The sequence below is a fragment of the Neofelis nebulosa genome, chromosome 18, assembly GCF_028018385.1.
Source record: "Neofelis nebulosa isolate mNeoNeb1 chromosome 18, mNeoNeb1.pri, whole genome shotgun sequence".
Lineage (NCBI taxonomy): Eukaryota > Metazoa > Chordata > Mammalia > Carnivora > Felidae > Neofelis > Neofelis nebulosa.
The window spans coordinates 45058116-45085091 of NC_080799.1; the positions used below are offsets into that span (position 1 = coordinate 45058116).

General features: G+C 63.0%; 1 protein-coding gene across 4 annotated transcripts; it reads right to left on the reverse strand.

Moving 5' to 3' along the window:
- Window positions 1–758: 758 nt before the first annotated feature.
- On the reverse strand, window positions 759–25351 carry CAPN15 (calpain 15). Of its 4 annotated transcripts, none has more exons than XM_058710961.1 (13): window positions 24862–25347; window positions 15886–16181; window positions 6352–7837; window positions 5342–5550; window positions 5083–5266; window positions 4778–5001; window positions 3945–4070; window positions 3721–3873; window positions 3160–3321; window positions 2842–3074; window positions 2570–2736; window positions 2310–2488; window positions 759–2159 (listed from the first exon to the last, which is right to left on the reverse strand). In XM_058710961.1, the coding sequence occupies exons 2-13, from the start codon at window positions 16065–16067 to the stop codon at window positions 1982–1984; spliced, it is 3483 nt and encodes a 1160-aa protein (XP_058566944.1). In that variant the 5' UTR covers window positions 16068–16181; window positions 24862–25347; the 3' UTR covers window positions 759–1981. The 4 variants fall into 4 exon arrangements, 3 of the variants coding, with proteins under 3 accessions (XP_058566944.1, XP_058566946.1, XP_058566945.1); XM_058710962.1 differs by having other exon boundaries at window positions 2013–2155; window positions 24862–25351; XM_058710963.1 differs by lacking the exon at window positions 15886–16181.
- Window positions 25352–26976: the final 1625 nt, after the last annotated feature.

Here is a 26976-nt window from a genome sequence, read left to right on the forward strand (position 1 = left end):
GCCGGCGCAGCCGCGGTGGAGCAGGGCGCCCGTGAGATGTGTTGTGGCAGCTGCCCCGCTGCCCGAGGCCCGCCCGGAGCGAACACTGCTGGTGGCTTTAATTGCTTTCACATTCGATAGGCTGGCCTGTGACAGGCCTCTTACACCCGCCCGAGCACCGGCCTGTGCAGCCCCCCCCCCCCCCCCCCACCGCAGCCTCTGGGTGTGTGTGTGGGGGGGCGGCCCCCGCTGTGCAAACTGCAGCCCGGTGAGCCACTCGGCACGCCCGCCTCGGCCCGCCACCCGAGACACGGGGATGGGGCCTCCCAGGATGGGCAGGAGGGGACGTGGGCTGGCTGGGGCCGAGCAGGAGCAGGACAGCTGCCGTCCCAGACGGAAACTTTTCTCCCGGTGCAGCCCCTCACTCCATCTGCTCCCGCCTAACGAGCCTGACGGGTTCAGACGGGACCCCTGGAAGCAGATTCCACAGGGAAAAGTACTGTCCTGTGTGCGTGGGGACTGGTCTGCTGGCCGTGGCAGGGTGTGCTGTATGCGTGGGATCCGCCTGCTGACCGTGGCAGCCCCGAGGTCTGCCCCAAGCCTCTGCCCTGCCCGGACCCCCAGCCCCAGCCCTTCTGACGTGCAGGCAGCTGGCAAGCCCCCCTCAAGTGAGGTGCTGCCACCGGGCAGGCTGGTGCCCCTCGGCACAGCCCTGCCTGCACAGGGAGGGGAGAGGCCAGGGACCCTGGCAGGGGCAGCAGACAGACGAGCAGGCGTCGTTACAAAACAAAACATTTTTATTTGGTCCGTTGGAGCCTGAGTCTGGAAACACCCATGGAGAGCCATCCTACAGGGATGGGGACTGACAATTGGTAAAATAGTCTCTGTGTCAGAAGAGCTGGCCATATATACAGGGTTAAAAATATTCACAGCTCAGAGTAAAAGGGGAGTGGACTGCCTCCCGGTGTTTCTCCAGGTGTAAAAGGCCCCCAGGGCTGCCCGCTGACTGGGAGCTGCAGGACACCGAGGCCGGGTGGGGCCCCCAGGAAGCTGGCCTCAGATGTCTGCGGGCAACTGCAGCTCTCTGGCCTGACAGCAACCTCAAGGGAGGATGGCCGGGTGGCCAAGTGGCGGCTCAGCTCCCTGGGCTTCTGAGGTGGGGGAGGAGCAGGGAGGGGCCGCCGGGCCCTACATGTGCCTAGACAGGGAGCCTGCCAGGGATGCGGACACCAAACAGCAGGGCGGGACCTGGGCCTGGCTGGACCCTGACCGGGAGGCTCTGACCTCCAGCCCCCGGGGCATGGCTTCGATCCTGGCAGGCGCTCCAGGAATTGCATAGTGTCGCCAGAGGGGCAGCTGGGACCTTCCCCATCCCTGGCCCTGAGCCCACGGTCGCCAGGCACCTGCCTCCCGGGACACACTGCTGGGACTCCAAGGGCCCCTGCTTGCCTTGTGGGGGCTGGAGGGCAGGGAAATGTGCTCTGGGGGTAAGCTGAGGCGAGAAGGCTCCTGATCTCATGTCCCATGAGGGGTGGTCCCTGTCCTCACCCCCACAGAAGGTGGTGGTCCCTGCTCAGCCTGGAGTCCCAGTCTCCGACCCCTACACGGGAGCGATCCCTGCTCTCACCCTGGGGTCCTGGCTTCTGACCTGCCCAGATCTGGTTCTAGGAACAGGGCCCCTGGCTGCCTCACCCAGGCAGGAGGCCCCAGGCCCCCAGGGAAGAGAAGCCTCACCTTGGTTTGGCCCTGGCAGCCTGAACCCGACCTGGAGGTGGCCGGTCAGGGGGGCCGGCGTACAGGCCCCGTGTGCCAGAGGCAGGTTCGAGGTATTCTGCTTGGTAGCTGGGAGGCCCTGGGCAGGAAGGAAGGGGCAGGGAGGAAGGCCTAGGGGAAGCTACTGCAGCTAGTGGCTCCCCGGGCGGGGTCCTGAGATTCTGGTTCAAGCGGCCTCTGTGGGGGTCTCCCTCATAAAGTGCACGTGGGGGCTGGGAAGGTGGGGTGGTCACAGAGGCCGGGGGCCATGCAGGCCAGCGACTTCCGGCGTGAGAGGGGGGCTGTGGGTGCCCCTGGAGGCCGTCCAGTCACTGAGGAAAGCCTGGGCGGCTTTGCGGTGTGCCAGGCGGTGGGTGATGGAGAAGCCTGCGTTGCCCTCCAGCTGGGACAGGATCACCAGGACCTGCCTGGGGGAGGGGGCCGGTGAGGATGGGGGTGGGGTGGGGTGAGGGGTGGGGCCGGTGCCCACCGGGGGGAAGGGGCCAGCGAAGGCAGAGGAAGCGGGGTGGGCAGGGGGCGGGCGTCGAGGGAGCAGCCGGGGCCCGGGCGGTGCCCACCTGTGCAGGGGGGGCACGCTGTCCTGGGTGCGCAGGCTGCCGCGCGTGGACACCACGTTGAAGCTGTCGGAGCAGTCACACTGCACGTGCAAGTAGGACTTGGGATGCCGGTTCTCCACTACCACGATGAGCCCTGCCCAGCCGTGCGTCAGGTAGTAGCAGGTCATGCCCTCGCGTCCCTGGACACCAGACAGTACAGAGTGGGCTGGGACCGGGCCTCCCCTCCTCCCCCCCACCCAGGACCCCGCCCGCCGGCCCACCTCGTGCCGCTCGCCCCGGCTCTCCGTGAGCAGAATGATGGCGTCGGCCAGCGTGGTCGGCTGGGCCTCCACGGGCTCCACCATGACCAGCCTGGAGCTGTACACGGCCAGCACGTGGCCGGGCGGCTGCGGGGCGCAGCGCGGGACTCCCGCCGAGGGGCTGGAGGCTGTGGGGGGCGGGAGTTGGGGGCGTGAGTGGGGGAGGCGGGGGGGGGGGGGGGGGGCACAGCGCGGCCCTCCCTGCGGGTGGGGGGCGGCGGGGTGGGGCTTACCCTGCGAGCCGGCTGGGGGTCCCGGCGCGGCGGGGCTCCAGTGGTTGAAGGCACAGCACACCACAGCGTACTCGCCGGGCTCCAGCATCACGTCGCAGTTGACAAACTTCTTGACCGCGCGCTTGCTGTGGGCCAGCAGGCGGCCCAGGCTCAGGCGGCCACCGCTGCCGAAGGACGCGCGGAACACCAACACGCACAGGTCCAGCAAGTGGCTGTCCCCCGAGTCGGCGCGCCTGCGGCCAGAGGTGGGGCTGCGGTCAGGGGAGTCGCCCCGCCCACCTCCGGCCCCGCCCACCTCCAGCCCAGGGCCCCGCCCACCTGCTGCCCTCCTGGAAGAGGGCAAACTCCAGGGACGCGCGCTCCAGCACCGTGAGAGCAGTCACCCCCACGGGCCCGCTGGCAGAGCTGGGGAAGCAGCCCTGCACGCGCGCCTCCTGCCAGTCCGAGTGCACCTTGCAGATGTCCACGGAGTCGAAGTACCTGGGCAGCGAGAGGACAGCCCCGCTGCGCTCCGGTGCAGGCACTTCTGCACCCTCTCCACTCCCTGCCCCAGGGCATCTCCTGGGACCAGGGTCGGGAAGCCCTGGTCCCGGCCTGTTGCCCCTGGACACCACCAGGGGTCCCCAGCCCTGAGCATCATGAAGCGGGGAGGAGGAGGAGGCCCAGCCCTGGCAATACAAGCCCCTCCCTCACTGATTCTGTGCTGAGCTGGATTCTGGAATGCCCCCGCCCCGCTCAAGCTGTCGGGAAGGGCAGGTGGGGTCCCCAGGGCAGGGCACCACACGACGGGTCAACTGGGGCAGAGAGATCAGGTGAGCCAAGGTGAAGGTGGCTGAAGCACAGGGGCTGCCATGGGGCCTGCCTGCAGCGTCTGGGTACCTGATGAAGTCGCTGTACTCCATCCAGAAGACGCCTTCGCTGCTCCCATGTGGCATGAGCTCACCGCGCAGGTGCCCTGGCCAGTGCGGCCACTCATCTGACCAGCTGCCGTTCCAGGAGAAGCGGCCCCACGGGTTCCGGAGACGCAGGAGCCTGCGGACCACAGGGCTGAGGGCCATGGCCGTGCCCCCACCGCCTCCACCACACATCCACCCGGCCCCTACCTGGAGCCCTGGACGTCCCGGACATCTAGAATGGAGTAGGCGTGGCGGGGACGCAGGCCCAGGCTCTCGTACGTGGCATCGTCCACCTTCATGTTACCCCCACCACAGGAGGCACCCATGAGGAACCTGCACGGGCAGAGCAGCCTCAGCGACTGGGGGCCCTTAGTAAGCAGCCTCAGCGACTGCTGGCCCTGCCCCCCAGTGGGTGGGGGGGGGGGATAGGAGGAGAGCGGAAGGTAGCAGGGGTGGGGGGAGGGGGGGGTCCTGCCTGTGGGACCCTCATGAGACACAGGGGACTCGGGAAATTGCTGGCCCAGCCCCCTCCGCTGTGGTCCAGGAGCTCAGAGGCCTTGGGCTCCAGTCCCCACGAGCCTCCTGAGGCTGGCTGGTCCTGCCGGCTCCAGGCTGTGGCTCTCGGAGGGCAGCAATACTGCCCACTATCAGCCGAGAGCACAAGGCCTTGGCACTCATAAGCCGTCTCTCCCAGGCCTAAGGTTCTGAGCCCTTCCCACAGACACCCTGGCCAGCGCGTGCCAGGTCTTAGAAGGCAAGCCCCACTCCCACCAGGTGCCTCGGTGGGGCTCTCTCTCCATGCGGCTCCGAGTGGACCCTGACAGTCACCAGAGGCCCAACTCAGGATGAGGCCTTCCAGGTCAGGCCAATGGGCAAGCATCCTGCCTGCCGTAAGAGATGCTGGCGAACTTGAGATGCAGGGTGCGGGCCAGAGGGCGCGTGCCCCGGTTCTCCCACCGCTCCAGGCCCCGGCCTGGCCGTCCCCTTGTCTCGCCTCTCCTCCCAACGCCGCTGACCGCCACAGCGCCCGCCCCTCTTACCCAGCCTCCTTAGAACTCAGCATTTTGGCCCAGATGAGGTCAGTGTCAACGGGCTCCTCGCGGGGGTTAGTGGAGCTGACCTGCAGCGCCAGGCTCTCACAGGGGGCACCGGTGAGCGTGGCCAGGCCTTCGATGGCGCGCCCCGCCTGGAGGGCGAAGTAGGAGCCGTGCAGCTTGGCCAGCGCCTTCTCGATGAGCGCCACCCACAGCTGCTTCCGCTGAGCCTACAGGGAGGGGCTGGAGTCGAGAGGCCTGGCGCCCGCCGAGACCCATGATGCCCGCCCCAGGCCCCCCCATCCCGCCACCTGGGAGAAGAGGAGGAAGCCGGCCTCGTCGCAGGGTAGCATGTCGTCCACCAGCACTGTCGTCCACGTGCCGTCCTTGCAGAGCCGCACCTGGTAGGCGCCCTCTGCACACAGGCTGCGTGTGACCATCACCCGCTCGACCAGGTCAGGCCGCTCGGCGAGCACGGCCAGAGCGCTCAGGAACCTGTACGGAACCAGGGCCTTGCTGTGAGCACACTGGGCCGTCCGCTGCCCAGCCCCCTGTGGGCGCCCCGCTCACCAGCAGTTCCCCAGCAGCCCCTGCAGGATGTCCGAGGGCCGGAGAGTGTGGAACACGGACCACGAGGCGTTGTGGTCCCTGGAGACGGAGCAGTTGATCTCGTGGGGCCGCAGCCACTGCCGCACACGCTGCTGGACGCTGTCACCCGCGGGGAAGCCCACAGACTTGGGCCCAGGGGGGAAGCTGTCATCCACGAAGTTCACACTGTTCTGCAAGGGCCATGGCCTCACACTCAGTCTCCTCCTGGCTGAGGCCAGAGCCAGCACCCTGAAAATGCTGCCTGAGTCCCGGAAGCAAGAGGGTGGGTATGTGCAGCCACCCTGACCGATCTGGAGGTCCTGGCCAAGGCTTTGTGTGAGCCACACCACGCCATGTGGACACGGGGGACACTGCACATCCCCAGCCTGGAAGTTACAGGGATGGCAGGCATGGGGGTGCGGAGAACCTGGGATGGGGAAGCCAGGGCACAAACCCCCAGACAGGCCGTCAGGGTGGGCTGCTGGCAGTGATGGGGGCAGCAACCTGAGGGGGGGACAGATAGTCCCTCCAAGTGATGCGGGGGGGGCAAGGCTCCCCTGGACTCAGGACCCCCACAGCTACAAGGGCAGAAGAGAGTGAGGAAGTGTCCCAACCCCGAGTTTCCGCAGGGTCTCCCTGGCTGGAGGAGGCACCAGGCCTGCCTGTGGCAAGAAGCCTGCACCTGTGTCCCCACCTCCCCTTGGCTTCACCATCTACGGGAGATCACAGCTGAGAGGGGTCAGGAGTACAGAGCCTCATGTGTAGACAGGATCAAAGGGCAAGGGGGAGGAGAGCAGGCTGGTGCACAGAGCTTGGGGAAAAGAGTGTTGGTGCTGTCCCTCCGGCCAGAGAAGGACCACCCAGAAAGGACAGAAGGCGCAGACACCCTGGTCGGGGGACGGGGCGGGGGGGGGGGGGGCCCACAAAGAGGAGAGGTCTGTGGAAGCAGAGTGCCAGACCCGGAGCGGGGCCACCATCAGCAGGGCGCTCACCTCCCGGCAGAAGGCCACGATGTTTTCCCAGAGGGCCTTGGCCTCGCCCTCATCGGTCTGCCGCCGCTTCTCCACGTGCATGCTCTCCCTGCGCCTCAGGGGCGCGACGCCCCGGCGCTGGGCCACGAGGAGCTGGGGCGTGTGACAGGCGGCACAGTGCTTGGCCCTGGGTGTGTTGAGCAGAGTGCAGGCAGGGCAGGCCCACTGGCCTGGGCGGTCGGGCGGCCCCACGAGAACCGGGCAGCTGGCCTTGTGGGCTGAGCAGGGACCGGACTTCTCGGCGTTGCAGTCGGGGCAGCGGGTGGCGACCTCACCGTGCTCCTGGAAGCCATGCAGCTTGGAGCAGCCGCACGCGGTGCATCTGGGGGCTGCCGTGGGGTTCCGAAGTGTGCACTTGGCGCATGACCAGGTGGTGAAGTCGGGGCTGGAGGGGCTGGCCGGCTTGTAGCGCACAGTGTCTCCAGCCAGGTCAATGACGTCGCTGCCCGGCACAGCACCGCAGGCCTCGCAGCGGGCAGGGCTCGCGGGGCCGGGCACAGAGCAGGAGCCACACCGGTGCGGCGCAGGGCCACCCTCAGTGGCCTCCTCCTCCAGCATGCTCAGCCTTTTGCTTGACAGCAGCTCTGCCAAGCGGGAGGCCCCGGCTGCGGTCCGCCCTGGGCCCTGGGGGGGCCCCTTGGAGCCGGCAGTGGGTGAGGGCTGGGTGGCCTCAGGCACCAGTGGCTGCAGCTGGGGGGGAACCTCGCGGCGGCTGCGAGGCACAGGGTTGTTCTGCAGGGTGGGCGAGAAAGGACTGAAGGACGGCGCCCGGGGGGGCTCCTGGTCGGTGGCAGAGGGAGGGTCAGCTTCGGCGCCTTCCCCGGGCTGGGGTGGGGCAGGTATGACGTGGAAGCCGGCGGGGGCCACGATTTCGGGGACCACTAGGGCCTCGGGAGGGATTCTGGGCAGCGAGAGTTTCCGGGGGCCTCCGCAGGCCGAGCAGGAGCTGGCCACGGGCGTGTTGTGCAGTGTGCATCGCTGGCAGGCCCAGCCACTCCCAGGCTCTGCTGCCCTCTCCTGCTCCTCCTCCTCTAACTCCTCTTCTTCCTCCTCCTCCTCCTCCTCCTCCTCCTCCTCAGGCGGCCCCCGAGCTGGCTCTGAGGCCGCCAGCCCCACCGTCCGCACGGGGCCGGCTTCCTCCTTGCAGCTGCCCCTGGGCTCCGCCAGGACCCCATTGATGATGGGCAGCAGGGACGTGCCAGGCACAGGCTCTGGGGCAAAGCCGCACACCTCGCAGGTCTCCTTGCCCAGGAAGTTCCGGAATGTGCAGCGGGCGCAGGGCCATTTCTGCTCCTCCACGCTGAGCCGGAGGATGTGGTCGAGGTCAGGCTTGTGCCGGGGGGCCTCACAGATGGAGCACTGGCGCTGCCCGGCTGGGTTCAGGAAGGTGCAGCGCGCACAGGACCACTCCCCAATCGCGGCCATGGACCCAGGAGAGTGCGTGTGGCTGCAAGGGAAGGTCCTGATCAGTGCAGGCCCGAGTGTCCACCTGGGACAAAGGGGTTGAGCCGCAGCGTCTGTGTCCTTCTGGGCTGTAACAGACATCGGCCCCAAGAGCGCACCCTATGAGGGGCTCGAGGATTCTGAGGAGTCAGGAGCCCTCAAGGCCTCCAAGGGACCTCACAGGTCTGTCCTCAGACCCCTTCTGGAGGGGCAGACCTGTGGGAACAGAGCAATGGGGTCAAGACATGCTACCCTAGTGGCCACAGCGCTCTGCTGGGGAGGCAGGCAGTCTTTAGCCAGTTCCAGGAGAGAGCATGAGTGAACTTCCTGGACGGGAAAAAGGGCATACTCAAAAATCTACAGCGAACATCATACCCAGAGGTGACACACTGAGTGCTTTCCTCCCAAGACCAGGGGCTCAGCACTGCTGGTCAGCATTGTACTCGAGTCTCAACCAGAGCACTTAGGCAGGAAAAAGAGGTAAGAGGCATCCAACTGGAAAGGAAGAAGTAACACTACCTCTAGAAATCCCAAGAATCCATAAAAAATATACTAGAGTTGGGGCGCCTGGGTGGTTGAGTTGGTTGAGTGACCAACTTCAGCTCCGTACCTTCAGCTCCGATCTTGCCTCACACTGCTTGGGATCCTCTGCCACCTGCCCCCCCCCCCCCCCCCCCCCCGCTCATGTGCGTGCTCTCTCTCTTAAAAATAAATAAACATTAAAAAGAGAAACCACCAGAGCTAATAAATGAATTCAGCAACGTTACAGGGCACGAGATTGACACACAAGCGTCAGCTGGGTTTCTAGGCCAGCAAGCGCTTAGGAGAGCAATACCACTTCATCCAAAACAATGAAATATCTAAGGATACATGTAACTAAGGAGGAGAGACTTGTACCTTGAAAAGTACAAAACGTCACTGAAAGAAATCACAGAAGACATGAAGGAATGGAAAGACACCCCCTCGACCGTACGACTTCATACGGTTACAATGACAGTAATTCCCAAGTGATTGATAAAATCAGATTCAATGCAAGCCCAATCAAAATCCCATTTTTCTTTTCTTTTTTGCAGGAATGGAAAAACCTGATTCTAAAATTCGTATCAAACTGCAAGGACACCCCCCTCCCCTCAACTAGCCAAAACAATCTTGCAAAAAAACTCAAGACAAGGACAAAGCATATATCTCCATATGGTCTGTGTGACCAACAGGACACAAGTGAGCAGTCTGGAAGACACCCTCACACATATGGCCAAAACTTCTTATTTTTTAAGTAGGCTCCACACACAACGTGGGGCTTAAACTCACGACCCTGAGATCAAGGGTCACATGCTCTGCCAATTGAGCCAGCTGAGCACCCCTCGCCAAATGATTTTAGACAAGGGTGCCAAGGCCGCTCAGGTTGAGGGCAGTCTTGTCAACAAATGGTGCTGGGAAAGCAGGATCTAGGCACTAAACAATGAAGTGGGGCCCTTACCTCACACCAGTAACTCCAAATGGATCAATGACCTGAATGTAGGAGTGAGGACTATAAAACTCCTACAAAAAAAAACCCAAGTAAATTTCTGGGACCCTGAAGGGCGCCTGGCTGGCTCAGTCAGTAGAACATCCAACTTTTGATCTCAGGGTTGTGAGTTTGAGCCCCACACTGGGCATAATGGCCACCTAAATAAAAAATAAAATAAAGAAAGAAAAAAAGAGAAAATTCTGTGACCTTGAATTTGACAATGGGCCAGTTACGACACTAAAAGCACAGGCCAATAAGGGGAAAATCGGACTTAGAATGAACAGCTTCCATGCTTCAAAGGGCACAGCTGGACAAGTGAAAAGATCACTCATAAAACGAGAGAGAATAGGGGTGCCTGGGTGGCGCAGTCGGTTAAGCGTCCGACTTCAGCCAGGTCACGATCTCGCGGTCCGTGAGTTCGAGCCCCGCGTCGGGCTCTGGGCTGATGGCTCGGAGCCTGGAGCCTGCTTCCGATTCTGTGTCTCCCTCTCTCTCTGCCCCTCCCCCGTTCACGCTCTGTCTCTCTCTGTCCCAAAAGTAAATAAAAAAGTTGAAAAAAAAATTAAAAAACAAAACAAAACAAAACAAAAAAAAAACGAGAGAGAATATTTGCAAACGTGTCTGACAAGGGTTTTGCATCCAGGAAATATAAATAACTCCTATAACTGAATAACAACAAAAATTCTGTTTTAAAAATGGTCAAAGGATGTGAACGGACATTTCTCCAAAGAGGACACACAAGTGGCTATGGAAGCCTGTGGAAAGATGCTCAACATCACCGGCCACCAGGAAAAGGCAAACCGAAGCCTCCGAGAGGCACCATGATGGCTGGCCGGAATCCACAGTGCAGATGACAACAAGGACCCATGGGCACCGGAGAAGAGAGAACCCGACGCCGCATCGCCAGCGGGAACGCGGAGGCGGCCCTCAGCACGTGACAATTACCACCTGACCCAGCAATTCCTCTCCTGGGTGTGCACCCCCAACAAATGACAACTGGTACCCCAGGACGCACACACATGCTCAGAGCAGATCTATTCACGACAGTCAAAGATGGAAACAACTCAAAGGCCCGTCAGTGAATAAACACGTAAACGAACTGTGCACTGTTATTTGGCCCTAAAAAAGAATGAAATTCCGACACAGGCAGCAATGTGGATGAACCGTGAACACGTGGAGCTAAGTGAGAGAAAACAAACACAAAAACACAAAAGACCACACGTTGTAGGAGTCCATTTACAGGAAATCTTCACGACGGGAGACCCAGAGGCAGTAAGAAGTGTGGTGACCCCCAAGGGCTGGGGACAGCTTCGTAAGGAGCACCGGGGTGATGAAGTCCGGGGACTGGGTAGAGGTGATGGGCACACACAGTGTGAATGTACTAAATGCCACTGGTCATTCGCTCTGAAATGGTTACTCGATATTGTATGAATTTCATCTCAAAAAAAAAAAAAAAAGAAAACTCAAGGGGAGGGCCTAAGTGACTGGGGGTCATGCCCACTCAGGGCCAACGGCTGGCTCCCCCAGCCCAGCTACTTCTTTGGTCTCTCTGGGGACCCTGGGCAGACATCTGACCACGAAAAGCAGCCTAGCAGTGGTCCAGGCTCACCCGCTGGGTCAAGGGAGGGGCAGGCTGTATCCTGCGGGGCTGGGCACTGCCCACTCACCTGCCCACTACCAACCCAGACCACCGCAGGCCCGCCCTGTGTGGCCCCACGGCACCGTGTGAACCTGCCCTCCCGTGGCACGCAGCCCAGCTGCGGGGGCCACGCCCGGTGAGGCCCACCCGCAGCTGGCAGTCCCGTGGGGTTGTGGTGGGGAGCTGCCCAGCCCAGGGGCATCCCGGGGGAGGTGTTGAAGGTCAAAGGAGGCGGGAGAAAGGGGAGAGCCCCTTCCACCAGCAGCTTATCCTGAAGTGCTGGCAGTGCCCAGACCCGAGGGATCCCGTGCCCCTCCCAGGACGGGTGGCTGCAGGGCTGGCAACACTCACAGTGCACCGCACCCTGCCTGGAGCCCCTGTCCCTCGTCCCGAGGGGGCAGCCTGCAGGCACGGCTGTGTGCCCCAGATGCCAGGTGTAGTGGCCACAGAGGACACAGCACCTCCCAGCGGCTGGGCTGTGGCGTGTGCGTGTATGGGTCTAGTAACGCTGGAGGGCAGTGTGTGTGTGTGGGGGGTGCTCCCGGCTCCTCTGCCGCCTCAGATGGGTCAATGCCTGGGGGCGGAGAGAGCCCTTCGACCTGCTTCTCAAGGGCTAATCTGGGTGCAAGGGGGCGTCTACACTCCATGACACACAGTCTCCTCACCGATTGTAGCTGTTCTGCCTGGCGGAAAAATCAATTGTTCTTTACAAGGCATGAAGCCCGTGCTTCTGATGCTGTTTATGCCAAAACCTTTTGGTTCAGGAAGAAAGAAAAGTTGCCTCTTCAAAAAAACACAAAAAAACAAAACAAAACAAAAACCCAAGCAACAGGAAAGTTTCTCAGGGCCCAGGGCAAACTCTGTGAAGCCACCTTCCCAGCCTGTGTGGCCGAGGCTCAGGAGCCAACACAGCCTTGCCCACAGATGGCAGTGCCCAAGCAGACAGACGAGGCGGTGGGGTGAATGGGTGCCAGGCTGGGCTCGGTACAGGCACTCAGCACCAGCAGAGAGGGGCACACGAGCTTTGGCCTTGGCTTCCGTGCTACAAAAAGCCTAAGAAATCTTCCTGGAGACCACTGGGCCCTCCCCCACACTGTTCCCCACTCAGAGAAGGGTCCACAGTCAGGGTGTGGGTCACAGTGTGTGCCCAGAGACACGCACACAAGCATGGGTTAAGTCCTAGGCTGCTTTCACCCCAGCTCCAGGATCAGGGCACGGTCACTCACCCCGCACACCTCACCTGGCTTGGTCGCGGGGGCCACCAGAGCTAACATGACACTCTGGAGACTGTCCACTCCTGAGCGGGGTCTCCAAAGAAAAGCCCCTGGCCCCGGTGCAGGAAGGGGAGATGACACCTGTTCTAGGACACATCTGCCCTTGGATCCAGGGCTCTGGGGGTCCCAGATGCTCTAAGCAAGGACAGCATGGGGAGGGAAGGGGCCCAATTGCCGTTTGCCCTCCTAATCTGCCAGCTGGCCAGTCTCCCATCTGGGCCCAGTAAACTTGAGGTATGGTGTCTGTTGGTCCTGGCCAGCACCTGGGGACACTGGCAGCATGCGGCAGGTTTTATAGCCATCGTGGTGGACAAAACACACCAGGAAGGTTCTGTCTGGGGGTCAGAAAGGGTTAAATCAAAGTAGTGCCCAAAACTCAAATTTAGCCCTGTGCAGGGGCGGCCCTGGGGATGGCGGCAGTGGCACAGGGGTTCCCAGGACAGGCAGTGGTGAGGGCACTGTGCTCCCTCACTGACCCCTGCAGCCCACATCTTGGGGGTCACTGGGCAGGCTGAGAAGTGGCTCAGAGGTCAGTGACCTGCTGACCAGAGGCCCCTGGCCCTCACCTCCCTCAGGTCACCTCCAACTACACAACCCCAGAACCCCAGGTCGCCCCGATGTGACGCAGGGCCCGGGTAGGAGCTGAGGGCTCACAAGACACTCAGAGAGGCCAGAGCGCCCAAGCAGCCTGGGAGGAAGCAACGGCGTCGGGACCCGGAGCCAAGCAGGACTCCAACACAAAGCGCACCTGAGCGCCACGACACCACACAGTTCAGGACACGGGCTGAGTTGTGTCTTGGGAGGAGCCAGCTGCCCACGGAAAGACTTGAGTTACTCCTTACAACAGAAGGCCAAGTCAATGGGAAACTGAGGCACTTGTCCAAAAAATCCCAACTCCAAATGCCCACCGTGCCCTCAGTCTTCCGGGAGTCGCCGGCACCCGGTTCCAATTCAAAAGGGAGGCTACGGAGTTCCTCTGGGGGCACACTGTAAGCTCCCCCTAGTACCCAGGACACGCACGTTTGCAGGAACACGGACGCTAGTGGTCATCAGCGCAGGGTGCAGCACAGCCCTGGGGGGATGCCTTTCCTCCCCAGACAGTTGAGAGTGGTAAGTGGTGTCCACACTCGAGGCCCTCAGTGAAGCCGCCAGACCTGAGGCTGTTAGGGTCCTGGGCAGGCCACGCCAAAAGGTCTGGATGCCCCACTGGCCGTGACCACAGAACCCCTGACCCGAGGTCTCGAGGCAGGCCTAGGTGCCCTCCTCTGGGGTCATCCTCCTCATTTCTGTGTTCCCAGGGCTTGCAGGCGACGATGCCCTCGTCCACCGCTTGTGGATTAAGGTGAGTAGCTCCCAAGGCCTGGCGGTGGGTTACAGGGAAGCCGGTGCAACGGGACGGTCCCGGCCAAGGAGACAGCGCGCCCAGGCACGGAGGCTCTTCAGTGAACGGCGCCCTCCAGACTGGCAGAGCGCCCAATGCGTGTGTGCGCGCGTCCAGGTGTGTGTGAGGGGAAGGGTCCTGAGGGGTGGTTGGGCGTGGGCACCTGCCTTTCTGCCCCATTTCCGGCCATCTGCCTGGTGCAGCTCCCCCCAACCGTTTCTCATCCGCAGTCGGGGCGTCTGTCAACTCCTCCTGCTTTGCCTGCTGCTCGCGAGGGCAGACAGGGACTGCCCCGGGTCTGGCTGGCTGCAGGGGGCAACAGGAGGAGCCGCCGGTGCCCCAGCCCAGGGGAAGAGCCTGGCAGGAGGCCAGAATGAAAAAGTTTGACTTGGTTCGGCAGCGTGCGCCAGGATCCAAAGTCTGACGGGCACACGTGTCCCTCAGCACGCTGGGGTGTGTTCTGCAGGGCCCACACCTGGCCTGCTGCTCCTTTCGGCCAGCCCCCGCCCCAGGACCCAGTAAGGAATTACCCCCAGGAAGGAAGGAAGTGGGAATTTGTGAAAAGCGTGTGGACAGACGGGTCACACGGGGAGATGCCCCACATCATCAGTCAGGAAGACGGAAACCAAACCACATGGGGGTAGTGCCCCGCACCCGCCAGGGTGTCTGGATTCAACCAGGCAGATGGTCACAAGTGTTGGTCAGGGCGGGGAGAAGCTAGAACCCTCCCCCCCCATCACTGGTAGGGACGCACAACGGTACAGCGCTGTGGAACACAGGCTGGCGCTGTCTCAGGAGGTCGGGCAAACTTACAGTGACCCTCGGCAGCTGTACCCCTGGGTCCCCGCCCAAGAGAAAGGAAAACGTGTGTCTGCACAAACGCTTGTACGTGAATGCTCACGGCTACACGATCCATGAAAACCAAGTGGAAACAACCAAGTATCTGTAACTGAGAAATGGATACAACAGAATGGGGTCCATCCGTACAAGGGGGTATTTATTATTCAGCCACAAAAAGGAATGAAGCCCTGACACCCACTGTCACGTGGACAGACCCTGAGGAAGTTACACTCGGTGACAGAAGCCAGATGCAAAAGTTATACGATTCCACTGGTATGAAATTTCTCGAAAAGGCAAATCTACAGGCAGGAGGCAGGATGGCTGCTTGGGGAAGGGTGGCAAATGGGCAGGGTCCCCGGGGGCTCAGAGACCTGGGCGTACAACTCTATGGATGTCCAAAACCAGGCAGCTGCACGCTTACAAGGGGGTGAATTTGAGGGCACGCAAGTAGAGACACACAGATGTCTACCCGTGCGTCACCAATACCGTGACGAGGGAACAGAGGAAACTCCTCCTGTCGCTCACTGGGCCACCAGGCCCAGTGCTTCCTGCCACCGGGGTAACTTAGGTAACACGGCCAGATACCACCACCGGCTGGGCTCACTTCTCCAGCACCCTGCAGGGGCCTCCAATGCCATTCCAGAAGGGATATCCGTCAGGACCCTGTCTACTATCCACCTAGCCGGTGACCCCAGAACAGGCCTGGGGTCCAGACACCGGAAGACTGTCCTGCAGAGTGAGCTGCGCCCACAGGAAGTGACGGCCAAGCGCACGCAGCATGGCAGGTGCCTGAGGGAAGGTGTGCCGCCACTGGCGGGAGTCACAAGAGAGCAGGGGCTACCGCTGGAGGTACCCTGAGTGCCTGCTGAGCACGAGGCTCCCCTCTCCAGCGAGGCCACAGGATGGGCCAAAGTCAGGGGTGGGCCGTCTGAGCCCATTCCCCTCCGAGACCTGAGCAGTGGGCACAGCGCCCAGGCTGCTCCCCACCAGTCATCCCAGAACTCCTGGGGAAGGGTACCCAGGTGACTCAATGGGCGGCCTCGGCGGAGAAACCTGGGTGGAGCCCGGCCGTGCCCGCAGCTGGCTTGGGCTGGCACGTGAAGGCCTGCCCGGGCAGGGGCACCACGGCAGGAGGAGCAGCAGAGCAAGCCCTGTACCTGGCAAGCAGGCCACACAGTCCCTGTCCCAACTACACCAGCCAGCCAGGCCCAGACCCACGCTGCACGTGTGAGGGGAGGGCTGGCGCCCCAGATTTTCTCCAAGAGCCTCTCAAGTCTCGGGCCTTGTGGGGGAAGCGACTTGCCAGAGGATTCTCAGAAACAGGACCCCCCCGCCGCCCTCTGCCCAGGAAGGGTCACTCTGACACAACAGCACTCCCGCCCCCTGGGCCCTCCCCTCCCCACCCTCTTACCTTCGGGCCCGGGGACGCGGGGACGGGTGCTGCCGGGTGACCAGGGCACCACCCCAGACAGGCCCCCCGGGGCCGCTCCTACACCAGCCGGCTGCTGCAGGGGGCCCAGGGTAAGGCGGTCCCCCGGGGAAGCCGTGGTCCGACTCGGTCTCGGTGGCCAGCGAGGAGGCGGAGCTCCCCATGGCCCCCGCGGTGGCGGCCGCGCTGAGACCCGGGCCTGGTCACACGCGGCCGGCAGCGGGTGAGGTGGAGCATGGAGGGAGGACAGCGCCCACGCCGGAGACAGGGCGGCCGGGCTGGTCAGTCACACGACAGAAATAAACACAGAGAGAATAAAGAGAAAGAGGAGAAACAGCATGACTCACGGGAATGAACCCCCAAAGCCTGGGGAGGCTCCCCGGGGCACAAGCAACCTCGGGGACCCAGGACCCCCACCCCGCCACCAGGGCCCCTGCTCCGCTCCTGACGACCGACCACAGCCAGCCCATCACCTGCCCCTGGGGGGGGGTCGGGCACGTGTCCAGCTGGTCTTCAGAGGGCCCCACCCTCAGGGAGAAAGAAGTCACAGGATCACGCTTTATTGTAGAGACAAGGCCTGAGGAGCATCAGGCTGAAAGCAGAGGAGCGAGGAAGTGTGTGCAGTGGAGCTGGGGAGCCTGAGGGACGGCCTTCGGGAGGGGCCACCAAGGACCCATGTGGCCCGGCAGAGGCAAGCGGACTTGATCCACCTGCTTCTGCGGAGCCTTCCTGAGGGTGAGCCTCCCAGGCCAGACGGACCCCAAGGGCCCAGGAAGACAAGGGGACTCTGGCAGAGACGGCCTGCACTCAGGGGAGGCCGTCTGACGCCCCATGGGACGAGGGAGAGACCTCGAGGCTTGTTCCAAACAAGGCAAGTTCCAATGAGGCTTGGGGTCAAGGAGCCCAGCCCCCAGGGGGCCGGCGGCTGGGGTGGGACCGGGGGAGGCCTCTGTGCAGCGCAGGCCAGTGGGCGCCCAGGCTCTAGAGGGCCACGGGGACAGCGTATGTGGGTGGGGCCAGAGGCTCCCCGAGCCGAGAGTGACCAGCAGCACACACGCGGCTCTGGAGGCCAGGGCCGGGACAAGTTTGGGTCCCCTGCCCCATAAGAGCTCCAGCCAGATCACCCGGGTCCTGTGCACAGCCTTGCCTTGGAGGAATGGGGATGTGGGTGGGACAGAGCAGCGCCAGCCCCCACCACTCGGGCCTCCCCACGGGGCACCGCCAGAGCAGATTCTGGGAGGCAGAGACCCCGTGGCCTGCAACACCGACGCCATCCCGCCCCATCCATGAAGGAATGTCTGCGGGCACCGACCCACAGGCGCCGCACGAGCCACAGATGCCCTTTCCAGTCTCCCGGCAGCCGTGTGAGGAAGGTAAAACACATGAGCGGACTCTGAAAGATGCATCTTATGCAACCCAACACATCCTAACTGTCCCCGCGTCGGCGTGAAATTGAGGTAAAACCACGTGTGAGCTAGTGATACGTTTCCAGGCGAGATCCTCGGACTCCGCTGTGATGGCACCCCTTCGTGTGGACGAGACGAGCTCGAGTCAGACCCCGAACAATCAGAACAGCCCCCTGGACTCCAGTCCACGCGGGAGCCCCTCCTAGGAAGGGCCCGAGTATTTCTGACCCACCTTTCACAGCCAAATCCAGGGCAGAGGGGCCTGAGGTGGGGCCATATGCACTGGAGGGACCGCAGACGCTCAGGCTTGGCTCCAGGGCTGGGGCGTCCCTGACCAAGAGCTCTGCCTGTGCCCCCCCGGGAGAGCAGAGGGCCGGCGGGGGGTGGACCATGCCACCCGCCCTGAGTCAGTGCCAGCACCACACGTACCCGAGGCAGGCAGAGCTGAGGAGAAACGAGCCCCCAAGCAGAGTGAGGGTGTGGCCCCAGGCTTCCCAGGGGGATGTGACTCTGCCCGGAAGGAAGAGGTCTCAAGGCCCTCGCACAGGCTGGGCGTGCTGTCCGAAGCACCGAAGCACCGTCGAGGACCCACCGGCTCCTCAGTAAGGCCCAGAACAGGTCTTCGGCGGCAGGGCGGTGAGCGCTTAGGCCTGTCCCGGTCGCTCAGGGAGCCCTGCACGTGGCTCCCTGAGCAACAGCCTCCTGACGTGTCTTTGGGGAACTGGGACCCTTCAGGCCCCGTCTGGGGTGGGCTATGTGGTAGCAGCCCAGCGTCTCCTGGGAGGGCAGAGGCAGCACAGGGTCCCTCTCCCCAGGGGCTCAAGACAAGGGGTGCCCTGCAAGGGGAAATGCTCCCCAGAGAGCAGCTGGCTCCAGAGGGCCTCTCTGGGACCGCCAGGGAGGACGGCACCCTGCACCCCATCCTCCGTCTGGGCCCCACTGGGAGTAGTGAGGCCCCCTGGGGAATGGCCACCAGCCCCGTGCTAACCCGAGAGTGCCACCTGCGCGAGGTGACGTGCGGGAAATTCCGCCAGGCAGGCTGGTCAGTCCCGGACTCTCACGCTGGCTCCGCGCCAGAACAACCAGGCACGGGGACATTTCCACACCCAGTTCCACAGGCCCTGCCCCTTAAGACGAAACCCAGGGGAGGGCCTCCTGTGGGGCAGAGCACACCCCGACCCCAGGTGACGGGCATCACGCCGCCCTCCTCTCCTGCAGGGCCTGCTGGGTGGGCAAAGCCCTCACCCAGGCGAAAGAGCGGACACGGGCCACACATCCACACCTCCTGCATCTTCGCTCACTCAGCCAACACCCGTCAGGTGCCCGCGTGGGCCGGGCAAGCGACAACACTCGAACCCTGTGCGTGAAGGGCGCCCCTTCCGCTGTCGTGCCTTAGGACAAGCGCGATGAACATCACGTCTCTGGGGGGAAGCCAGAGCGCACACGGTGGTGGCGCCAGAGTCCCGCGACGCGCAAAGGGCAGCGTGCTCGGTTGGCAACATGGCGCCGAGGGCAAAGCCCTGCCCGCCGCCTGACAAACCACACGGGCCCCCTCGGCCTTGTTCGGGAGCCGCTGCCCTAGATTTAAACGGGGCAGTGGCCTAGATCTGGCCTCATGGAAGCCCGGAGGTAGGGCTGCAGTCTCCGCTCTGAGGTGCTGACCAGCGGGGGCTGAGCGGCCTGTCCCCCGGCGGGGGGTGAGGCGTGCGCCTGGCAGGGCACGACCCGCCCAGAGGGACCAGCACGAGAAGGGCTAGATGAGGACTACTCCGTCCCCCCACCCACCTCCCCTGCCCCTGTGGGCCCTCTGAGAGGGTGAGCACTGAGACTTCAGCAGGCGCAGGGCGGGGAGAGTAGGGGTGGAGTGCTGAGGTGCAGGGGTCAGGTGAGCTGCTTCCGCCAAGTGAGAGTTCACCCAGGTGACACCCAGCAGGGGCCACCCACCCCGCAGGGGTCACCATGACTTGTCAACCGAGAAGCCTACGGGCAAGTAAAAGCCACGGCTGGGGGCGGGGGTGAATACACAGTATGGGTCACACCCCAGGAGCCAATTGGGGTGTTTACGGCCCACTGTGTCCTGTGCTCCTGGGTCCCTTAGTCCCGTGTGCCAACGACCCGGGTTCCACACAGCTGTATGCTGCCTAATGATGCCTCTTTCCGTATGCACACTCCTCGCCCAAGCCCCTCCCCAAACACGCAGCACCACGACTATGTCCACGCTGCACATGCTCCCCGTGCTGTGCTAGTTCTCACCAGGTGAGAAGGCGAACTTTGTGTCCCAGCTCCACAACACCCCCACCCAGGTGTCCCAGGGAGCAAGTCTACATGTACCTCCCAGTCCCACAATAATGGTGAGAACCACAGCAACCCTGACAGGCTGCCTGAGGTCAGCCCCAGGACAGGCCCACAGGGGTGGGCACAGGGGGAGCAGCCTGCTGGGGGGGCACGGGGGAGGGGGGCACAGGGAGGCATGGGGGGAGCAGCTTGCTGGGGGGGAGAACGGAGGGGGCACGGCGGGGAGCAGCCTGCTGGCAGGGGTGGGGGGACATGGGGGAGCAGCCACCCTGCTGAAGCCCAGGATCGCACCCAGCAGACACAAAACCGGTCATTCAGCACCCCCACAGCCTGAGTGCAATCGGGCCGGACCCGCCCTGGGGAGAGCCAGACTTCGACCTTCCTGTACCCCAGGACTGACAGGACAGCACTCTCCCTCAAAGGCCATCCCGCCAGGGTGCCGGAGTCGGGGCTGGACCACCAGGCGAGTAGGGGTTCCCTGCAGCACGCCCTGATGCAAGGTGGCCCCGAGAGCCAAGCTCTCTCTGGGCAGGGCGAGGGGTTGCCTGCACTGCACACGAGCCCTGTGGCCCAGACGCACCCACAGCCCTTGGGACGGGGCCCTCCCAGCGCTTCAGGTGCCAGACCCTCCACGCAGAGGGAAGGCTCCGTGACAGCAGGCTTGCCGGCGGTACATCCACCCGGAGGGCACTCCCTTTCCTGGAAGGTTCTGGACTCTGGCCCTGGGCCTGCACACCCACCCCCAGGCTTATCAGCACGAGCCAGAGTCCACTCCGTCCAGGCTCTGCCTCTCACCCCCGGGCCAGGGTCACGCGAAGGCTGTCCTACCCTGGGCACGTGGGCCTGGACGAGGACCAACCCTCATTGTCTAGGCTGTATGCCGTCCGGACGGTTCCCTGAGGAAAACGTCCAGATGGGAGCCTGGTGGACACCTCATCCCTGAAGAAGCACTTGCAATTTTAGGGGCGGCGTCCAGAAAGGGTCTCAGAGGTCTCTGTTTTTAAGTACGATCACGGAGTTGTCTCGACATATTTTTTAAAGAGTACTGGGGCCAAAAGTTGGGTCCTGCGCAGTCATAAATATGGGACATTGATTTATATATTTATTTGTCATTGCAGCAAATTGATGGATTCCCCTGTTGTGCTAGACCCTGACGTGCCAGGGAGCAGGACAATGCTTCCAAGGTTGGTGGCTGAGGGACTAGGTCCCTTTAGAAGCTGCATCTGTCCCTTACCCAGAGAAGGCTAGGGGCTCCAGGACAGCTGCGTGGCTCACCAGCCCCTTGCTGCCTGCTTCAAGACCCCTGAACTCCATGGGCCAGCCAGGGTGGCAGATGGGGCTGTTGAAGATCCTGAGTCCTCAGGGGACAGGGGCTGCCAGAGAAAGGTGCCCAAGTGGGCAGGGCTCCAGGCCAGCAGCTTGCCAGCTACGGAGATTCACCTGGACTCAGACCCCAGCACCACCGGCCACTCTACCCACCGACGGGGCAACCGTGTGCAGCTGTGCTCCTTGGTACGGGATGACCGCGGTGGGGAGGGGCACTGGCGGCCTGCTCGGTCCTTCAGGCCAGAAGGGCCCAGACTCCGCCTCCCTGTGGCCTCCTCCACCAGCCCTCTGTTGCCCTTAGGCAAACACAAGGCCGGTCTCCCCCACCTGCTTCGCAGGCCACTGTGCCCTGGGAGGTGATGTCACCAGCCTGCTGAGCTCAGAGAGCCAGGTGCAGGGTGAAGGTCGTGGGCCCCGAAAGGGTACCTAGCACTTCCTGTTACCAAACTTGAAAGGAACCATACTCTGTCCCAAACCCTTGCCCTCAGGACCAGGAGCTGCCGCCTGAGGGCACTACAGGATGGCGGTCACGCTCGTCGGCATTTCTGGACTTGTCCACATCAGTCAGGTCCCGGCGCCAGGGCACATGGAGCACCTCTGCTCGTCACAGGGAAACAGGCAGCCAGTGACCGGGGAGAGGAGAGGAGGGCCTCTCCAGACAGACGCACTCACGCACAGGGGTCTCGGGGCTGCCTGCACGGAGGGGAGCGGGGTCACTGAGCATCCTTGAGTCTGTGGAGGCCTACACCACCTCAGCTGTGCATCATGAGAAAGGGTACACATTCCAAAACGCTGTTGTCAGAGGAACAGGGACGTTCTCAGGGTCTCAGTTTCTTAGTTCACAGGTTCAATATTGTTTAATGTCAGATGATATGTTCTACAGGGAAAGAAAAAGCACCAGATGTACCCCCTCACTTGGGGCGCCTTCCTTGGCTAGGGAGGCCTGGTGGCCTCTGGCCTCACAGCAGCACAGGTTTCACGGGGCCGTGGGGACACCTAGCCTGAAGCTCACTTTAAGGGAGGAAGAAGGTGAGTCGGGGAGTCGGGGAGTCGGGGAGCCGTGCAGCCTAGGTCCCAGGAGCTCAGGCCTCCCTGCAGCCACTGTTCCCGAACGGCAGGGTTCCAGAATGTACCACCTCCCTGTTAAGTGGAGGGAGGGGACTATCAGGCCAGGGCAGACGGTCCTGGAGTTCAAGGTGAATTTAATTGCAAAGGGCAACGTTTTGGAGAAGTGTGGATGCTGGGAGATGGAGCTCCAGAACGAACCCCCTCCGCCTCAGGTCCGGGCTGTGACAGCAGGGGTGGGTAGGGGCTGCAGTGAAGGCCTCCTCTGGACAGACACACGTGACACCGCTGGTCAGCAGCTATCCACCCGCTCTCCTCCCTGACTACCTGACAGCACCGTCCAGGCACGTCCCTCAGCCTGGCCACCAGGGAGGTGGGGACAAAGCATGCAGAAGCAAGAGAAACAGGGCACGGAACAGCCACCATGTGTCCCACTCCCATCTCCTGCAAATCCACCCCTGGTACCCAGACTAGTCCTTGTGGAAGGGACGGAGTCACTGACTTCCCGAGCGGCCACTCCTGGGGTGTCTGTGCTGGGCCAGGACAGCCCTCTGTCCTCCCACAGCCCCCGGCCCCTGGCCCCATGCACCCAGTCGGCCCTGTCCTGGCGGCATTCACAGAGCTGTCTGCCAAGCCCCTACTCAGACCCTGAAGGGACCCACAGAATGATGGGGTGTGGCTGGGCAGGTCTCTAAGCTTGAGAGACGGAAGCAGCCCAACCTTCGTTCACAGAGGGTGGAAGCCAGCAAGGCCACGGTTAATCCCCCAAAACGTTGTGGGGTGCCATTCTGTACTCCCCTGGGAGGCCTGGAGCTACCTGCCAGCAAGCAGGTGGGGAGCAAGCAGCTCAGGGAGCACCTACTCGGTGTGGACGGGACACCGCTGAGCACCAAGGGCCCGCATGCACACAAGGAGCCAGGGACAGGGCCCGAGAGGTGGAGTCGGAGCCCGGCACAGGCTTCCTGGGTGTTCTCGGCAGAGCAGGAAGGGAAGAAGGTGGGGGAGTCGGAGTCCATGCCGAGGAGCTCTGCACAAGAGACTGGGCAACAGACACGATCACAGTCCTGCTCTGGGACATTCCTGGGGTGCTGGTGCTGAGTAATGGGGTGCAGGGCGGGACCAGAGGAATGGAGCACTGAGGAGGTGCTGGCAGCCCAGGTAGGAGGGAAGAGCAGGACCAGGGCTGAGTGACCCCAGAGCTCGTTCCGGACGCCCGGAGCCAGAGTGGCCCTGCTTGGGATGCCGGCCCAGGCTTTGAAAATCTGATGAGGAAGCCACCCAAGGCACCCCATGCCTGTCCCCACTCTGATGTGGGCCTCTCACTGCAGCCTCACACTCCGGGGGAGAGCAGCAACCCAAGACATTCATGGACACACGTGACCAGTCACCAAGGCTTCCTGGTTCTTCAAAAAGCCTAACCAGTTTGTTTAACCACACCCTCCCTGAGGTACACTGTGTGGGGGGGGGGGGATGGGGGGCAGGCAGAGGCTGCTCTGTGTCCAACAGCCACGAATGCAAGCCTGTGGGTGGCTACCCCCTGGGGCTCTTCACCCACCGTGGGTCCAGAAAAGACACCTGCGGTCTTCGAGGGATATTTCAGGGCAGAATACTCTTTCCAACTGCCGCAAATGTAACAGGCCATGGAACCAGGAGGTACAAAGGCAGCCTCGTGGGTTGGAGGCCTGGATGTGTAGCCCCCTGGGCCCCTTGGCCTCAGTCTGCTCGTCTGAAAGCAGGACTTACCAGGGAGCCACCCAGGACAGGGGCCCGGAGAGCTGGGGGTGAAGGGCAGGGGACCCAGAGCAAAGACGCAGGACCCGAGATCGGAGGTCCCAGCCTGGCAGTGTTATCGCTGAGCCCTGGACTCAGCAGGGCTTAAACCTGGGTCTCGGGAGGTCACGAGGTCACCGGCCCGTGGGCCCAGAATCAACTCAGAGAGATTTTAGAGGCGGAAGGGAAGGGAGAGAAGTGCTCCTTCTGGGAGCAGAAAGTAAGATGTGCCCGACCCGAGGCCAGGCTGAGTGTGGCCCCCTGACTGTCTGGGGCCCTCTTTCTGTGAGTCAGACCAGGGAAACTCTCTGCTCACATCTGAGAAAGTCAGAAGTGGAGGGATGCAGTGACATCCCCCTCCTGCTCTAGTCCAGTCTCTGGGGGGACGGAGGGGGTCACGGACATGGCACAGCCCACTAGACCTGGCCAGACGAGGGGCTCAGGGAGGAGAGCAGGCTCAGCTGGGCCTGTCTGCCCTCCCAGGCCTGGTGGCCCAGGAGCCCTGTCGCCTGCAGTCCGGTCACAAACTCTCCTGCATGAAGCGCCCCTCCCCCCCACTCCCGTCCCCGCGGCCCCCCCCCCCCCCCCCCGAGCCACTCAGTCAGGGCCACTTGACCACACAAGGGTTCACTGGTTAGTATGAGAAGGGGTGGCCAGCAGCCTGGCAAACGTTCTCAGGGGCCACCCCCTGTAACTTCCCTGTCTCCGGAGAGCCAAACCAAGTGAAAGAGGAAGTGTGGGGTGGCCGGAGGGCGCCGCCCCCGGGGAAGTGCCCGGAGACGCGCTATGGGCAGGGATGCGGGGGGGCAGCAGGGGGCACATCTCCTAATGCAAGCGGGATCAGGACAGGCCTGGAAGATAAGGGCACTCAAGGGCAGCAGGGGCTGAGGCCGCTTCCAGCGTCCGCAGCACCCCGGGGCTGGTCTCCCAGTGACCCAGATGACCCAGGTCCGCGCGCGCTCCCCTCTCAGGCGGCGCCCCCAGCTCTGCTCGGGCTCCGGCCAGCGCTCGGAAAGCGCCGCCCGCCGGGCCCGGGCTCCGGCGGGGGTCCAGGCCGCGCCCCCGACCCAGCCCGGCCCGGCCCGGCCGGACTCACCTCCGCAACCTGGCGACGCCTCCTCAGTCCCCGCGGCCCGGACGGCGCGGCCCCAGGCCTGCTCGCCGGCGCCGGCCGATCCACAACTTCTGCCGCCGGCCTCCCGCGCTGAGCGGCGGAGCAACCGCGCGGCCGGCCCGGCCCCGACCCGGCCCGCGTCCGGCGCCCGCCCTACGCCGCCTCCGTAGCGTAGCGCCCGGCCGGGGCCCCGCGGCTACGGCGCGCCCGGGGCGCACGCGGCGCTGTGAATCGCGCGAGCGGACTACCGCTCCCACAGGGCCGCGCGGCACCGCCAGGACGGAAGCTCGGGGAGGTGGCCGGTGCGCGACGCAGGCCGGGAGTTGTAGTCCTCGGGTGTTGGCTAACAGCCGCTGCGACCGTCTCCGTCCAGGGGCCCGCCGACTTCCCGGGCCTCCCCGCCCGCCAGCACCGCTGGAGAATGCCAAGACCCGCGCCACGGGCGGCGCTGCGTGTCGGGTCTGGCTCGGAGTGATGGAAGGAATCCTTCCAGGAGAGGACTGCGCTGCTGCTCCCAGAATGCCCTGAGCTGGAGGAAGGGGCGGGACTTCCACCCCGCCGGTCTCTGAACTTCAGGCTATGCGTTTGCAGGCCCAGGTGTGGTGCTGCGGTTGCTTCCGCGGCTGTCTGGAGGAGCGCCCGACTAGGCCCTGGTCCCTCCGTCTCCATGGGGCCCGCAGACCTCCGTGATGTCCTCCCAGGGTCTCCCCAGCCCTCTTACCTCCCCTCTTCCCATCGGCCGCAATCCTCTTTGCAACTTGTCTGCTTCCGCGGGTCCTCTCAAGGCTTCGTGGTCAAAAGCTCCGGTTTTGGTGGGACCGACCTGGGTGGAGACACGGCCTGGGCACTTACAGCGTGACTTGGTCACATTACTTCTGTGAGCCTCGGTTTCCTTCTCGGTGGAGGGGGACGAAGTGAGATACCACCCACGGCGCGCTCAGCCTCGTGCCTGACAGGAAGACCCCTAAACCCGGGAAGCTGCTGTTGCTCCACGGGGGCCTCTCAACACACCCGCCCCGCCGCCACCACCATTCACAAAAGAGCTTCCTAGGTCTGGTCTTGACCGCTAAGTTCCCTTTGGACAGCTTGAGGTCACCCAGCCAGAGGTCACGAAACTGGAGGCCCCTGTGCCGCCTAAATGTTTGGAGGCAGCAGGACATGCAGTAAAACGTTCACTTGCAGCCGAAGCACAGGGAGGCTGTGGAATGGGGAGCCAGGATGCTGAGGGCAGAGCCCTAAAGACTCGTCGTGTTCAGGGGGCACTTGGGGAGCCTGAGGAGGCACTGGTCATGCAAGAGACAAGAAAAACCAGGCCTGTAGTCTAAGAGAGTCAGGAAGAGTACTGGGCTGTGGCTCAATTCTGCCTCCAGATAGGGTAGAGTTGGGTTTTGTTTTGTTTTTTAACTGTTTTGAGAGAGACATAGCATGGGGGGGGGGGCGGGCGGGGGAAAATCCCAAGCAGGCTCTGCAGGGTCAGTGACGGGCCCAGTGTGGGGCTCAAACTCACAAATCTGCACCTAAATCAAGAGTCGGTTGCTTAACAGACTGAGCCATCCAGGTGTCACACTTAGAATTTAAGTGGAAGCTTGGTTTGTTTCAGTGTCCAGAAAATCTAAGCTAACCTCAGTAGGACCTACAGGGACAGAGCTCAGTATTCCCAGGAGACCAAGCCCCAGGAAAACCTCTCTCTGACTCTCCGCATGCTGCAGCCGGGATGGTGCCCCTTCCTGAGTTCTCTAAGCAGCAAGCTTGTGACTTGCCTGTCCCTAGCTTCCTCCCCCGCATGATGGCTGTGGAATCACAGAAGATAGTCAAGGGCCAAACTCCACAGGTCCCCTTCCCTCCCCTGCCCCTTCCAAAGCACACTGCCTGGGGTGGCTGTGTTTCAACTGGTATCATGTAACTTCCCAACAAGATAAGCAACTGAATCGAGATTCCTGTCAGCTCACTGCAGAGTTTTTCAGAGCCAGGCCATACACCAGGGGCGTGGGGGGGGGGGGGGCGGTTAAGGAGAGAGGAGCATTCCTGCCCTTCCCAGCAAGGGGCCGGAAGCCCAGTCACTACAAGCGGGCCTCAGGAGGAGTTTTCAGGACTGTG